At 41.1% G+C, this 16364-nt stretch overlaps 2 protein-coding genes and 1 pseudogene across 11 annotated transcripts in view; 2 read left to right on the top strand and 1 right to left on the bottom strand.

Moving 5' to 3' along the window:
- The window catches only part of Rbm14 (RNA binding motif protein 14), a 58780-nt gene that overhangs the window by 17724 nt on the left and 24692 nt on the right, over window positions 1-16364 (top strand). The window contains exons 1-4 of one of the 10 annotated variants that reach the window (XR_010057187.1): window positions 1531-1942; window positions 10050-10106; window positions 14717-14775; window positions 15824-15891. Coding sequence is in view for 4 of the 10 variants with exons in the window: in XM_063272714.1 (XP_063128784.1) it covers window positions 1531-1942; window positions 2428-2441 (426 nt within the window). In the remaining 6 variants the exon portion in view is untranslated. Of the gene's footprint in view, window positions 1-337; window positions 532-1519; window positions 1943-2427; window positions 2675-9267 lie in introns of those variants that run through there. The other 9 variants (XR_010057218.1, XR_010057152.1, XM_063272688.1 and 6 more) reach the window with 9 other exon arrangements.
- On the top strand, window positions 447-9509 carry Rbm4 (RNA binding motif protein 4). The gene is made up of 4 exons (NM_001170484.1): window positions 447-531; window positions 1520-1942; window positions 6647-7340; window positions 9268-9509. The coding sequence occupies exons 2-3, from the start codon at window positions 1531-1533 to the stop codon at window positions 7330-7332; spliced, it is 1098 nt and encodes a 365-aa protein (NP_001163955.1). The 5' UTR covers window positions 447-531; window positions 1520-1530; the 3' UTR covers window positions 7333-7340; window positions 9268-9509.
- Window positions 4743-16364, bottom strand: part of LOC134485284 (proteasome subunit alpha type-3-like) — a 12920-nt pseudogene continuing 1298 nt past the window's right edge.

Here is a 16364-nt window from a genome sequence, read left to right as displayed (position 1 = left end):
CCATGCAGTGGGGCGTGGTGGTGAGAGGGGTGTGAAATCATGGATAGAGGACTTGAATCCTGTCAGGGTGTGCACGTTTAAGTGGCAAAATGTGAAAGTGGCAAAATGTGAAAGTTTAACAAAGTTGGAGCCACAAAGCTACAGACTTCTGCACTGAGGCTCCTTGCTCATTCTGCCTAATGGCTGGCCGCTCTTCGAAGAATTCGGCGTTTGTAGCTCCTCCTTCAGATGAATCTCTTGCCCAATCAGTGGCTTCAGTTTCACTAGGCTGGGTGTTCATTGGCTTTCGTATAAAAGCTCCGGTTACTGACGTTTCCACCTCTTCCTGGCCTCTCAGGTAATTGGCGTTCCGAGTAACCAATCAGGAAGAGGATCTCCGGGAACGCCAGCCTTTTACTTTATCGAACGGCCAATCCGGTGGGTAGGTTCACCCCTCTTTCTACCCAGAGTCACTGCTGTGGCCGCCGCCATTTTAGCGTTTTGTCAGAGCCGTCTACGCTGCGAGGAGGAGGACCTGCAGATTTCCATGCGGTGAGAGACTCCACGTTCTTCCACTGTGTCCTTTGCTCTGTTAAAAACTTACCTGACTCCCTTGGGCATCAGGGTTGTCCTAGTGGGGTCGCAGCCTGCGCACCCATCCCTGAGAGCCGACATCGGTCCTCGACTTAGTGCGGTAAGCCTGAAGCAACCTTCCTCCAAGCTCCCATCCCCTACCACCCGGAATACCTTTCTTTTGTCCACCTTACCTTCTGCTTTGTTCAGTCTTCTACTTTGGGGTTTCCACCTAGATAACTCTTAGGTTTAGACTTGAGAATTTCTCATGCCCAGAGCATTGTTCCCTTAACCAAACTGTAGCACTCCTCTTTGACCAGTTTTTCTGTAGGAACCTGTAATGACGTGCTCCCCAAAAGGATTTCCCCCACTCGGGCACTTTCTGTATTTCCCAGGCTTTTTATCTGGTTGACTCTAGCTTTCACTACTCCGAAGTGAAATTCCTGAACATAGTTACTGTAAGGCCCACTTTTCCGGAAATGGTTGCTAAGAGAGGAAGAGCTAATTCGAAGTGATTAGCAAGTATAATAGTTAGAACTTGTTTTCTGATGTCATCACAGTCTGTAGAAGTTCTCAGTATCTGTAGCTTTTTATTTATGCTCAAAACTTTATTGCTTTTTTGTCTGAGGTAGGGATGTGTAACTCAGTGGCAGAATTCTTGCCTGAAATGTACTGATCCTCAGCACCACAAAACCCCGTTTGTCCACAAAAGTCTGCTTTGTTATAATTTTCCTCTTTTATAGAACTAATTGTGAGGAATAGAAGCAGGCTCTTATTGAACTCTCCGTTCGTTATTGTTGGGAGATGTGAGATTATGCCTGTAGGAGAAAACTTGGGACTTCATGTGCTAAAGTGGAAGATGGGAGCCATTTGTTTATTTATTATTTACTTGAGTTGTTTTTGTTTGTTTTAATAGTTGTTATGGACTTGATCTCTTTACTTAAAAATCTTGTTTATTTACTTGCAGGCTGTGTGGAGATGGTGAAACTGTTCATCGGAAATCTGCCCCGGGAGGCCACAGAGCAGGAGATCCGCTCACTCTTCGAGCAGTACGGGAAGGTGCTGGAATGTGACATCATTAAGAACTATGGCTTTGTGCACATAGAGGACAAGACGGCCGCTGAGGATGCCATACGCAACCTGCACCACTACAAACTGCACGGAGTGAACATCAATGTGGAAGCCAGCAAGAATAAGAGCAAAGCTTCAACCAAATTACATGTGGGCAACATCAGTCCCACTTGTACCAACCAAGAGCTTCGGGCCAAGTTTGAGGAGTACGGCCCAGTCATCGAATGTGACATCGTGAAAGATTATGCCTTTGTACACATGGAGCGGGCAGAAGATGCGGTGGAGGCCATCAGGGGCCTTGACAACACAGAGTTTCAAGGTGAATCACTCTCTTTTGGTAGAGTGCTCTGTACAAGGTTATTAGGAACGAATTGGATGAGAAAAGGAAGGAATTGGGATGGAAGGATTTTGCTGGTTGCTGAAGGATAGGTGATACATTTTTGTTTATTCATGTGTGTGTACATGCATGTGTGTGTGAGTCAGTGTGTGTGTGTGTGTGTGTGTGTGTGTGTGTGTGTGTGAGCATGCACTCGTGTGCTCGTCAGCATGCTTGTGGAGGTCAGAGGACAACTTGGGCGAGTTTGTTCTCTCCTTTCAAGTGGATTCCATGGATGGAACTCAGATAGATGACAAGGGCTGCTTTACTCCTTGAATGAAGTCCACTGACTCTCAACCTTTTTTTTTTTTTGTGAAGCCTTCAGAAACAATGCAAGAAATTTGCGATAAATTTTGTAAAATGGAGAATGATGGTCTAGAGGGGGAAAAAAGGTTGGTTTTAATGTTGAGCCTTTTGTTGGTTTTAAGGTTTTGAGCCTTAAGGATTTCAAAAATCCTTTTCTCTGAAGACTTTGTCTGCCGTCCCCCACCCCCGCTGTTGGTGTTAGAGTACATCGCAAAGTGCTTCCCCCTGGCTTTATTGGCTCAACACAGCATCATCATTGTGTTGTGTTTGACAGAGGGAGAGCAGAAGAAAACAACATTTTTGGGACAGAATTCGGAGTTATTACCCTCTTGCCTCAGTTCTTTTCAGTAAAAATAATAAGCTTTGGAAGTTGTAGCTCTGTTTGATTTTGTTATACATTTGTTTCAAAGAGTTAATTTGAAAACCACTTAGAATTAGAAGACTGATTTTATTTATTCATTTATTCATTTATTTAAGAACCTAGGGAGGAGGCATTGGGATTTGGAGCAGTAATGGCATGTCTTCCAGTCAGTTACATGTGCTTGTAGGGTCAATTGATTTAGCCGTCTTGGGCTACTTCAGGTGTTACCGTGGAGTCCTGGTTAGCTGAATTGTTTTTATGCCTTGAGGGCTGCTTGGGTGTTGATGTGCATTATCGTTTGAGTTGGAAGGTATTTCATTTTAAGATTAAAACTTTCTTGTCAAGAGTGGCATTTAAAAGACTACTGAAACTGGGTGGTGGTGGCAAATGCCTTTAATCAGATCCAGTGCTTGGGAAGCAGAGGCAGGTGGATTGAGGCCTGGTCTACAGAGCTAATTCTAGTACAACCAAAGCTACACAAAGAAACCTTGTCTCAAGAAAACCAAAAACCAAAGTCAGTTGAATTGCCCACTGAACGGTCAACTCCTCATCCTTTTAGGTTCCATGAGTCAGAAACTTGCAGTTCATAGCATAGTCCTATAATTCAGAACTATGTTTATTAAAAAAAAGAAATATATATATATATTTAATTTACATACACAAAGATTTTGAAATATTTATGTGTGTGACCTATAGATATTAGAAGACGAGGGTGTCAGATCCCCTGGAACTAGAGTCAGGACGGTTATGGTCCACATACTGGTGCTAGGAGTTGAACCCAGGTCTTTTGGAAGAGCAGGAAGTCACCCTACCAGACCTATAACTTTATTTCCTTTTAAAATCATGTATATAACTTTATGTGTGTGTGCTTGAGTGTGTGATGTGTATGTGCACACCATGTATGCAGAGCCCCCTAGAGCTGTATTTCAAACCGGGACTCTGGCTGTTTGGACACCAAGTAGTGGCCAGTGCCTTCTTCAGTACTACTTTACTGCCATCTTTGTTCATTGTCTTTAAATTGAATGCTTCTGAGAGTCTGACTCCCCCACCCCATGTGACAAGTGCCCTGTGTCATGGGCATTGCTGTGTATTAAAAAATGTCAGAGGTCTCTCAGGTCTAATTTGCTTTCCTCTTTTAATTGGCAAGCTGAGAGTTATTGTCAACAACTTAATTGGAAGCAAAGACTGCTTTTGTGGAGGGATGTGGTATGATACCTAATTTTTGGAGACCTTTCAGCACTTTAATCACAAAAGTGTGTGCTGCTGGCAGTTCCATGTGTAAAGGGGGTACAGTGTGGTGTGTTTGAGGACAAGTGTTCTTTCTTGTAACTGGGTATCTGAAACTGACTGGTGTCAACCTCTGTCTGGCTAATTTTACAGTGTCTCCTTACTGCATTTTTAGAAAGTGGTATCAGAGGTGGGTGGAGCCCACGGCATTCCCTGTGTGTAAATGTTCTGCTGCTGAGCCATAACTGGAGACAGTCTCTTCTCCCCTCCTTTCTTCACTATACTCAGGTTGGCCTTAAACTCCTGGGCGCCAGCCATTTTCCTGCCTCCAGCCTCTTCTAGGTGTGTGTCCCCCAAACTCCTAGCATTATAGTTTCATTTCTTAATAATTGGTTAAAGCTTTGTGTTGAATAATGCTATTTATCTGGCTGATCTTTTTCCCTTTCAGTTTATTATAATCTGATTTATTTTCTTTTTGTTTGTCTACTTGAAGAAAATTAGTTTTAGATTTAAAAGATTTAGTTCCTTTTTTTGGTACCAGAATCTCCAGATTATTAGATCAGGGCGTTTATCAAATACTTGCTGTTGCATGCCCCTTCTCTAATTTGTTTGTACGAAAAGTAGTCTCCTGGGCAAATGCCAGGGTAGTTATTACAGTTTGTACATGCTAATTGCCAGTCTTCTTTTGATGATATGCAATCTAAATTTATTGAGATTTTCCAATTTTATATTCTGTTCCTCCACTCCCTTTTCTAATTTTTTAGAATCTAATTTTGATTTTTGAATGAGAGATTATTTTTACCACTTTCTCTGCTACCCATCTTTTTATTCACTGGTCTTTGTTATGTCCCCCCCCCCCCCCCCCGGGACAGGGTTTCTTTGTGTAGTCCTTGCTGCCCTGAAATTCACTCTGTAGACCAAGCTGGCCATGAACTCAGGGACCTCTGCCTCCCAAGTGCTGAGATTAAAGGTGTGTGTCCCCACTGCCTGGCTCTTGTCAACTTTTTTGAAAATTTTTTACTTTTATTTTGTGATCAGTGCCTGCATGTATGTATTTGCACCACATGTGTGCCTGGCACTGTGTGTGTCATCAGAAGAGGGTGTCAGGTCCCCTAGAATTACAGGAGGTTGTGATCTGCAATGTGAATGTTGGGGTTAGAACCTGGCTTTTCTGGAAGAGCAGCTATCGAGTGATCTTAACCTCTAGGTCATCCTTCAAGCCCCCTTCTCTGTTCACCTCTTTAAAGGTGGGTGTTTAGTATATTGTATGTCATTCCATTGTGAAGATTTTGATGGCTTTAGATCCTTTTTTTTTTTTTTATAAATCTTTTTTTTTAAAACATTTATTTATTTATTATGTATACATCATACAGCTTTCTGCCTGCATGTACACCTGCAGGCCAGAAGAGGGCACCAGACCTGATTATAGATGGTTGTGAGCCACCATGTGGTTGCTGGGAATTGAACTCAGGACCTCTGGAAGAGCAGACAGTGCTCTTAACCTCTGAGCCATCTCTCCAGCCCCTTACAGCTGTCTTTTTTTTTTTTTTTTGGTTCTTTTTTTTTCGGAGCTGGGGATCGAACCCAGGGCCTTGCGCTTCCTAGGCAAGCGCTCTACCACTGAGCTAAATCCCCAACCCCTAGATCCCTTTTTAATTCATTTCCCAGTAGATTGAGTGACATGATTAGTGGAAATTTCTTCAGAATTTAGTTTTAACTTTTATCTTAAAAGTTACTGCTTTTCTTTTATTATGGCTTTTACAATTTTTATTTTCAAAATGCCAATTAAGATTTTCAAAGAAAGGTCATGTTTGGACCATGTTCTTAGAATTTCACATTCTTACTTGGTTTTTGAAACAGGCTATACGTAACTCAAATTGGGTTCAAGCTAACTATCATCTAGCCTCAGCCTTCCAAGTGCTAGAAATGAGGCATGTGCCACCACGCCAGCTTTTTTCATCTTCTCTTTTATATGAAAAAGCATATTTTAATTCTGTTACTCTGAGCAGTTTATTTCACTTAACATTGTTGGTTATTCTGTGTACCTTTCTTGTCCTCTTTTATTAAAATGTACTTCCTGTGTGTCTATGTGTAGAAAGTCTGCCCAATTTTCTTTTGACCCTCTGACTTGGAGAGTCAAATTTTGGAGAATCCCTATTAGGATGATTATCAGATGAGAGAGATCAATTTAAAAAGAAGACTACTTCTACCTTATCTTGTGTCCCCAGACTTCCTTAATTCATGGCTATTCCAAAGATTTAGCTTGAAACTTGCTCCCGGGCTCAGCTTTGGAACAAATCCTGATCCTTCTTAAGTGATGGTAATTTTAGAATCTCTTGATTTTGGGGTATTGATGCATAACATTGGTTCAGAATGTTTTCCTGTTTATTGGAAATCAGTCTTAATATAAAAGTTGAGAGATTGGAGCTCTCTAGTTTGAGTTTCTTTTGTATTGGGCTACAGAGATAGGTCTTAGTCAATGGTGGATAAAATCTCTCCTTTTCTGTGTAGGAGTAAAATTCTTAGTAAGCTGGTGTCAGTGGTTATAATATTTCTTCTTCATCTGCTTGACCTTTGCTTGAAATCAGGTCATTTATACCAAATCCACATTTTGGGCTTCCCCCTCCCCCAAAGAAAGTCTTTTTTGTCGATCTGCTACATAATCAAGAGTTGTTTAGGTGACCAGTGGCTGGGGTTAGGGGTTTGGGCTATTACTTTGTGATAGCAACCCTTCTTGCGTCTGTTTCTTCAAGGCAAACGAATGCACGTGCAGTTGTCCACCAGCCGGCTTAGGACCGCGCCCGGGATGGGAGACCAGAGCGGCTGCTATCGGTGCGGGAAAGAGGGGCACTGGTCCAAAGAGTGTCCGATAGACCGTTCGGGCCGTGTGGCAGACTTGACCGAGCAATATAATGAGCAATATGGAGCAGTGCGTACGCCTTACACCATGAGTTATGGGGATTCATTGTATTACAACAACACGTACGGAGCGCTCGATGCCTACTACAAGCGCTGCCGTGCTGCCCGGTCCTATGAGGCAGTGGCAGCTGCAGCTGCCTCTGCATATAATAACTATGCAGAGCAGACTTTGTCCCAGCTGCCACAAGTCCAGAACACAGCCATGGCCAGTCACCTCACCTCCACCTCTCTTGATCCCTACAATAGACATCTGTTGCCGCCTTCAGGAGCTGCTGCAGCAGCAGCTGCTGCTGCTGCTGCTGCTGCTGCTTGTACTGCAGCTTCTACTCCATATTACGGGCGGGATCGGAGCCCCCTGCGTCGCGCTACAGGCCCAGTTCCCACTGTTGGAGAGGGCTACGGTTACGGGCATGACAGTGAGTTGTCCCAAGCTTCAGCAGCTGCTCGGAATTCCCTGTACGACATGGCCCGGTATGAGCGGGAGCAGTATGCGGATCGGGCGCGGTACTCAGCCTTTTAAAGTTTGAGGTGAGAGTGGGGGCGGGGGGGGGGTGTTCATCTGTTGGTTTTGCCATCCCTCCTATGGCCTAAAGGGCTCCAGTTAGGCTGCTTTGCTTCCTTGCTACTGCAGGGTAGGGAAGGTTGCTAGCTAGCATGGTTCAGTGTATAGGCAGATCTTTAAAGCTGAAGTTTAAGGTAAACATCCTTGCTCTTGTACCTAGTTTTTCCAGGGCTTTTAGTAGTGGGGGTCATTCTCATTGTAATTGTGTCTGGAAGAACAAACAGTGGTGTACTGGTGAATCTTGGGTCAAACTTGCATGTGGTGATTTGATCTGGGATCCAGGCATTCAGCTTAGGTAGCACTGCTTCTCATAGTCTGTTGAATTTCTTAGCTGTGCGACCAAGTTGCTGTGATCCATTATGCTGTGAAAGTGTCTGACCACTAATATAACCACTAGTTAATGATTATTCAAGTCCTATGAAGATCTACAAAATGGCATCATCTTTTTTTTTTTTTTGGTTCTTTTTTTCGGAGCTGGGGACCGAACCCAGGGCCTTGCGCTTCCTAGGCAAGCGCTCTACCACTGAGCTAAATCCCCAACCCCTTGGCATCATCTTAATCTTGATTATATTCTTATATTCTCTAAGGTCTCTTTGTCTTAGGCATTTAAAGAACTTAGTAATAAGTTGAGGCAGAAAATAGTAGAAAGCACACTTCTCATATAGTAAGGAGCCTGGTGTGAACTTCAAAGGCCAATTAGCTGCTCAGCCCAACTTTACGTCCTTAAGAGTCTGCTTTTGTTATCTTTTATTCTCTTGTGTTGTAGCTTCTTACTTTATTCAGACTTTAGATTTTTGACCCTGGGTTTGACATCTTCTACTAAAGGTAATATGGCGTAATATGGCAGTATAAGTCTACATCCATACCTGTGTTTATTCTCTGGTAGTGTTGAAAGCTAGGATTAGGAACTTTACCATGAGTACATCCCTTCCTCCTCTTATTAGTTAAGGACACTACTCAACAGCTTCACCTGAGTCTGTGTGACTTTGACCAAGTCTAGGTTTGCAGCGCACCTTGGCCTTGGTCAGTTATTTATTCTGCAGTCTACTTTCAGTCTCGAATGCTGAGGCTTAGGTGTTCACCTCCATGGTGCTGCTTTGGTTTGACTACATTCTCTTTTTTGATGCTTCTTGTTAGCTTTGGTCTTTAGGTTTTGTGGGTTTTTTTGTTTTGTTTTGTTTTGTTTTGTTTTTTTTTTAAGATTGCTTTTGTTGTTGGGATAATTTTTTTTTTTTTTTAGTTTTGAGGAGCCCTACTGTGTCCCTGATATTACCATAGGTCCTTAATCTTATGGTATAGATACTTTGTCATCTTTCATATTGAGGCAGAAGGTATGTGGAAATGACTGATTGGGTTCATTGACTAGGATTGTGCAGGAAGAGAAACTTAAGTGACTTGATGTAGCTTACACCTTCTTTTAAAAGTTGATGTATAAACCGTCAAACATGTCCCGTGTCCTTGGCAGTAATTCTCACACTGAAACATGTTTGCTGACTTTTTACTCCAGAGGCTAATTGGAACTTTCTGGTTGGTTGGTTTTTTTTGTTTTTTGTTTGTTTTTTTTTTTTTCCCTCTGTTCTCTGATGAGTTTGTGGTATTACTTTATTTTGGGAATGCTAATAATGTTAACATTGAAAGTAATAGAATGTCTTCCTACTATCATGAAAGATTTGCTGTTTAATTTGGAGAAAGGTCTTTGTTGGGGAATATTTATCTTTCTCGATGGTTCTCTGACCTTCAAGCTGTTCTCATTTTTAGAAATTATTGATAGTAGGGAGGGTACAAGTAAAAGTGAATATCAAGGTATGACTTTGTAAGATGTTCTTTGAAGTTCTAAGTGGGAAAGCCCTTTTGAGCTTTGCTGTAAAGCCCCTGTACTGTGCTCTCTTTCAGGTGGGATGTGTGTGGGCTGAAATTCCGAGCTGCGGTTGTGCATGAGAATACACCCTTCGTGGTACCCCATCTCCGGGACGTTCTCGGCTCTGTGCATTCAGTCCCTCAGGAACCATGGACCTTAATTTACCTTGTTAAGTTCTTTCTCTTTCCTATTCTCTTTCCTGCTCAATTTCCTGTTCTCCTGTTTATTCTTCTGTAACTTCCCATTCGAGTTCTGTTCTCCCAGCATGCCTCCTATGCAGAAACTGGTGGGGGCTGTGCTGTCTCCTCCCTGCCTCCTGACTGCAGTGGGTATTGGATTTGGGAGTGACCTTGATGAGAATCACTGTTCCCAGTTTTCTTTTTTTGGCCCAAAGACTAGACTTAGAAATTTGGAGCGCTTTCCAGTGAAATAAATGGTTTTTCAAATTAGGGTATGTGTGCTTTGAGAAAGTTCTTGTTTGGGCTTATTTCTGGGTTCTTTGTTTATTTGTACTCTGAATAGAAGGTGGGGGAGTGTTTACAGTTTAAGCTACTTAGCTTTGGATAACACTATAGAGGTTTTTAAATTTTGCTTTTGAAAATAGTAGATGACTTTAGGTACTAAATAAAAAAGGTTATACAGAACTCAGATAGGCATCTTGTATCAATGAAGACATTTCCTGCTGGTCTACTTTTGTTACAAAGTCAGTTAACTAGTGGTGTAGAGCTGTAGATCCTCATTTGCTGGAGAAATAATTATTGTGTACATGCACCTGCTGTTAACACTCAGTAAACATATCTCCCTTGACTATTTCCAGGAAAGAGGTGAAGGTTTGAGGAAGAAGAGGTAGCTTTCATCCTTGGGAAAAATGAAGGTATGGCTCCTACCAGAGTATATTTAGCTACTCCATAGGCTAGAACTACCTCATGATGCATTTCACTGTTTGTATAGTTCTGCCAAAATCAAGAGACTACGTGAGTAGTTCCACTAGCATCTCATAGCTTGTACTTAATGCCTTTAGATGAGGTATAAGGGGCCCAGCAGCTCTTTTATAAGTTCTTGATAAACTCAGTAAGTTTATCATCAGCAGTCAGGACAAGTTTTGAATGCAGTAAGAAGCAACTGTCTTAGTGTCACTTTTGTTAAAACAATTTATCTTCCATGTTTTAACATGGAAGACCATGTCTCAGAATCATTTACTTGGCTACTACTGGATACCTATGTTATGCCAGGCATGCTTTTAGTAAAGGGGTCACAAATGATAAAAGGAAATAAAGATGATAGGGATAAAAGAGCTGCTTTTGTCTTTGGCAACTTCAAGGTTTTCTACTAACTGCTTCTGTCTATCTCGGTTCATTCTAATTTGTAGATGGCTGGGATTGTGACAGCTCTCTGTGGACAAAAGTAATTTTTTTTGTAGTATGAGACCCTCTGCTAGGTGATGCATGTGTTCTTCAATCTTTCCAGAAAATGTTTTTCTAACCAAATTTTTCCTTCCTGGCTGAGTTGGTTTTCTTTGCCACTGTCTCGGAAAGGTCATACCTATGTTGGTTCTTTTTTCTTTAATGGATAGATGTAATTACTGTTGTGCACTTAACAGTTTTAGCCCAATTTCTTGATGTGATGGTTGGTAATGGCACAGTCTCAGAACGAGACTTAATATTTGTTGATTCAACAGGCTTGAGGATACTTTGACAGATGGTAACCCAGGTGCTGGGGATTTTGGAGCTTTTGGGGGGATAGGGTGAGAAGCAGAAATAAAAGATACACCAAACCAGGCTTTTTGGCATATTTTTTTGTCTTAGCACTTATATCTGGGTGTGGTGGTGTATGCCTTTTTTTCCTAGCATTTGCAAAGCAGAGACAGGAAGATCTCATTGAGAGTTCAAGGCCAGCCTGGTCTAAAGATTGAGTTCCAGGAGAGTCAAAGCTGCATAGTTAGACACAACATCAAAAATAAGATAAAGTTGCATATCAAATGGAGCATCCTGTCTGAGTGGATTGTTTTTATTGACTCGTTAGAATAGACTGGTGATTTCTCACCATGTTGCTCATGTAGTCCCTCTGCCTCACCTTCTGAGTAGTTGGGGCTAAAAGTGTACACTGTGCTATACTTTTACATTATTAAAACATTCAGAGAGATAAAATTTACCTGGATCATCTTGCTTTTTAAGAGACTAGTTCCTTTAACAGCTTAGCAATGTTTTCATCACTCAAGTGTGGGTTGGCTCAGAGCTTTTTTTAAATAAAAGATATGCCTTTGCTACACATGTACTCTGGCTGGTTTTGAACTCTTACTCTGTCTGTTTCAGATAGAAGGTGCTTGTTGGCAATCCTGATGACTTGAAACCCACTTAGTTGAGAAACAACTTCTACACTGTATCCTCTAACGTCCACATGTCTATAACGCTGGCACACGTACATGCACACATAGAAGGGGAAAATTTATTGGCGGAATGTGATGGCATACTGTTGTAATCTCAGCAGCATTTAAAAGTGAAGTGATTCAGAGTTCAATGACTAACCATGTTACATATGTGGTTTAGCAAACAAAATTCTACTCATTGACTTGCTGAAAAGTTCTTACAAAGTGCAATGGGAAAACAGTGAATTGAAAATTATTAGTTGGGGCGGCTGATAAAGCTCTTGTTGATAACATTTTCAGCATGCTTGAAGCCCTGGGCCTGATCTCTAGCACTTGCAGAACTACTGATGTGGAAGTGTACTTATGTAGTCAGCACTGGGGAGGTAGAAGCAGGAGTTCCAGGTTATATTTATAGCTATGTAACCAGTTAGAGCAGTATGGTTTTTCAACCTTCCTATGCTGACTTACAGTTTCCAATGTTGTGGTGACCCCTTTCCCCCCAACCATAAAATTAATTTTGTTGCCGCTTCATAACTAATTTTGCTAGTGTTATAAATCACAATATAAATATTTGATATAAGACCCCTGTGAAAGGGAAAGTTCTTCAAACACAAAGAAGTCATGATCTACAGGTTCAGAACCAGAGTTAGAGGCTAACCTATACTATATGAGACCCTGCCTCAACAATTTGTAGACACTGAATACAACTGATTTTAGGGGTTGGGGATTTAGCTCAGTGGTAGAGCGCTTGCCTAGCAATTGCAAGGCCCTGGGTTCGGTCCCCAGCTCCAAAGAAAAAGAAAAAAAGAGAGATTTTCAGCATTATAGTGGTTTGAAATTATTTTGGTATAAGTTTCCAGTTAAGTAAGTGAGCATGCCATGAGGCTACACTCATGTGTGAGTAGACAAGGATAGTACTGGCATGAGTGACCTCAGGAGTCTGTTTTAAGAAAAATAGTTTAAGACTAGAGAGATGGCTCAGAGGTTAAGAGCACTGACTGCTCTTCCAGAGGTCCTGAGTTCAATTCCCAGCAACCACATGGTGGCTCACAACCATTTGTAAAGGGATCCCATGCTCTCTTCTGGTGTGTCTGAGGAGAACTACAGTGTACTCACATAAATAATTCTTTTTAAAAATGTCTTTAAAAAAGAAAAATACTTTATTAATAAGCATGTTTTCCTAGCATTCTTCTGCTGTGCATTTGTTCACTAACATAATGAGCATCTGTGAGCTGGCTTTGAACTTAATTGATTATTCCTGTTTACCATGTGTGGAGTATGTAGAGAATGCACATCAATAAGGGCATCAAGCCTAATCTCACTTTGCCTCCATTAACTGCCTCACCCTTCCCACATGCCCTCCAATCCTGGGTATACAGAGATTTGGTCTGTCTTTGGAAGGGGACTGGGTGACTGGGAAGGTCATACTATTTTGTATTGAAGGTATGATCCATTCTGGTTTTAAGTGGATCAAAGATGTTATGAAGTTAGTCAGGGAGTGCTCAAGTATTGTTAGACTTTTTTTTTTTTTTTTTTTGGCACTAAGACCTCTTCATGGGGCTTCATGAAAACTCAAGAATATGCTCTTCCCCTAAGCTATACCTTGTACACTAGACCAAAAGTTTTTCAGAAGCAGGGTTGAATTGGTTAATGCCAAATTCAATCCTTCTTACCGTAATGTATTAATACTAATGTAGTCTTGAGGAGGAGGGAATAGTGAGAGGTGTAGGTCATGTGTGCTGTGGGAATTAAATACTATTTTCAATTGTTGAAATTAGTCTTCTCAACTCTCTTAATGTATGAGGTCATACTGAGAGAAAGACCAATTTTCCAGAATGATGGCAGTACAGTCCAAGAACTAGTCTCCAGTGCATTTAGAGAGCAAGCAGGTGTATTAGGCTGAAGCAGGAGAGTTTCAAGAGGAAATGTCTCAAAGACTGAAAGTATTTAAACATTTTGAAATGTGAAGTTCTTTTGGAGAATCAAAAGTTGAATTATCAAGTACAGATTTTTTTTTTAATTAGAGAAGAAAAAACTTTACAAGAAATATAAATATACTGTGTATTCCTGTAAGCTTGTCATTTAGCATCCTAAAAGAGAGTGACTGTATTCTGGGCACTCTGGATTACACAGTACACAATGGTGGTCCAGGCTAGTCTATGCTGTATAGAGTGAGTGACAGCTGGAGTAGTGGTTTGTCTTAGTTTGAGGTAACACAACAAAGTGCCATAAATAGAATGGTCCACACACACACTAGAAATATATTCATAGTATTTGAAACTGAGAAGTCAGAAGCTAGCGAAACCAACAGATAGCTAATTTATCTAGCTTCTGTTATATTGATTTCAACATGGCTGACTGACATACCTCTCATTTCTTTTTTTTTTTTTTTTTTCCTGAGACAGAGATTCTCTGTGTAATCTTGACTCTCCTGGAACTCGGTCTGTACACCAGGCCAGCCTTGAACTCTGTTGAGATCTGCCTGAGTGCTGGGGATTTGAGTCATTCACCACCACTGCCCAGCCATCTCTGGTTTCTTTAAAAATGGCAGTTCTAATCTCATTTGTGAAGGCTTTGCCCTCATGATTTGATCACTTCCTACTAAGGTCTCTACTTTGATTGGCATTTCAAATGTAGGTGAAAGAAGACACAACACATTGAATCTATAGTAGTGCATACGGTTGATCATGGAGGCAGCGTTTTCATTAACTGATGAAGTATGAATTGGGTAGTGTGTATAAGAATAATACTCTTCATTTTACATATTAGAAATTGGGAGATAAACTGGGTATATTTGTGCATGACTTGGATCCCAGAATTGGAGAAGCAAAGGCAGGTGGATCTTATTGGCTTTGAGGCCAGCCTGGTCTAGATAGTTTCCAGACAGCCAGCAGTATGGAGAGAGACCATAAAAGAAAGAAATTGGAAAGTAATTTTTAAAAGTACCAGATGATAAATTAGGAACATCTTATTCAGAAACAGGAAAGGAATGTCTAAAAATAATCAGTTGGTTCTGGAGAGGGAGGGCAATTTGAAAGTTTCATGCATCTGTCCATGTTTGCACTAATTGTTAAAAAATAAAAGGGGTTAGTCATGCTTGTGCCTTATCCTTCCTTAAGGTGACTGATGATGCCTTTGAGACGCATATCTTGTGACAGGAATAATGACCTTCTAGCAGGTAAATAGCTAGCTTAAGAAGTAAAGATGATGCCCTCTGTGGTGTTGAGCTAAGACAGTTTGTTGGAATAAGGATACCACCCATTTAGATTCTTCTGTATAGGACTTAGTGGTAAGCTGAGCATTTTATCCCCACATGTTTTACCTAAGTTGTCAAGTCAAATAAGTTCTATGAGTGCCTTGATTTCCTTTAGTTCTTCTATATCTAACATGCTTAATTGGCTTCAGGTGTGCAACAAGGTGGGACCAATTTTACAATATAAGGAATAGTACAGAATTTAGTATAGAGCATTAGTATAGTACAGTCTAATCTGTTAATCCATGGTGTGGAAAAGGGAAGGAAAGTGGCTTTTAGTTACTGACTTCAACTAAACTAGAACATTGTGATGTGTTTAAAGACTTGTTAATACAGACAAGAAATTTTTGCTGGCAGGTAGAGAGGTAGGGTGATGACTGCAAGTTTTAAACCAGCCTTGTTATCCATAGTAGGTTTTAGGGCTACATATCAAGATCCTGTCTGGGGGAACAGAAACTTCAAAGAGGGAAGTGTGAGAACTAAAATGGAATGAAAAAGCCCCAACAGGATTCCAGCATGGCACATCTATAGAGTATGGGTGGCCCAGAGGGAAAAGGAAAAAATATCTAGGCATAGTATATGGCCGTAATCCTGGCTAGTCATGCGGAAGAGGCAGGAGAGCCACACATTTGATAACAGGCTGTGCAACTTTAAGACCTGTTTTCACAGCGTTTGGGAGTATAATGCAGTTGTAAAGGGCTCTCACAGTATATAAGCCCCAAACTGCCAAAATTATAAACTCTGGCATTTACCTGGAGTCTGTCAATTCAAAGCTAACCTAGGTAACATAATAGCTTGTCTCAGGAAAAAAGATTTATGGGATGAAGTGACTTACTGTATGTATTTCCAGTCCTTAAAATGTGATTTTCACAATGTAACTGAACTTGATTATACATCTGTATCATTTTATATTCTAGTAGCATGGAATTGTGTGCCTTAAAATTACTTTTTTTTTTTTTTTTGCCACATATAGTGAATATATACCTATAATCTAGCAGTGGGCATGGAGGCTGGAGGATCAAGTTTTCAAGGTTATCTTTAGTGAGTAATGGGTTTCAGGCCAGCCCGAGACCCTATCTGGGGAAAAAAAAGGGGGGGGGATGCTGTTTGTATTTAAGAAGGCTGACACACAGCCAGTGACCATCAGCCACAATAACTACTACTAAAGCCGGGGTTGTAGGTCAGGATTTCACTGGAAGCCAGTCCATTCTCATCTGCTGGGTTAATAAGTGTTACCTTAGGAACATACATCTTCACATTTAAATATTTTTTTCAACTTGATAAGGTTATAAATGGTCTTTGGGCAGGGTTATATGTAGTTCAATAGTAGAATATGCAGGAGGCCTTTGATTCATTTCCATCTCCAGAGCTAGATGTAGGCTACACTTGTGACTCCTGCACATGGGAGCAGAGGTTTGGGAGGGTCAATGAGCTCAGGCGCTCTAGGCCGGCCAGAGAAACATAGTGCTGCTCTTAAAAAAAAGATATGTAACCCTTCTGAAGGCTATATGTCT

Source organism: Rattus norvegicus, chromosome 1, assembly GCF_036323735.1.
Source record: "Rattus norvegicus strain BN/NHsdMcwi chromosome 1, GRCr8, whole genome shotgun sequence".
Classification (NCBI taxonomy): Eukaryota; Metazoa; Chordata; class Mammalia; order Rodentia; family Muridae; genus Rattus; species Rattus norvegicus.
This window is presented reverse-complemented; position numbering and strand designations above follow the sequence as displayed.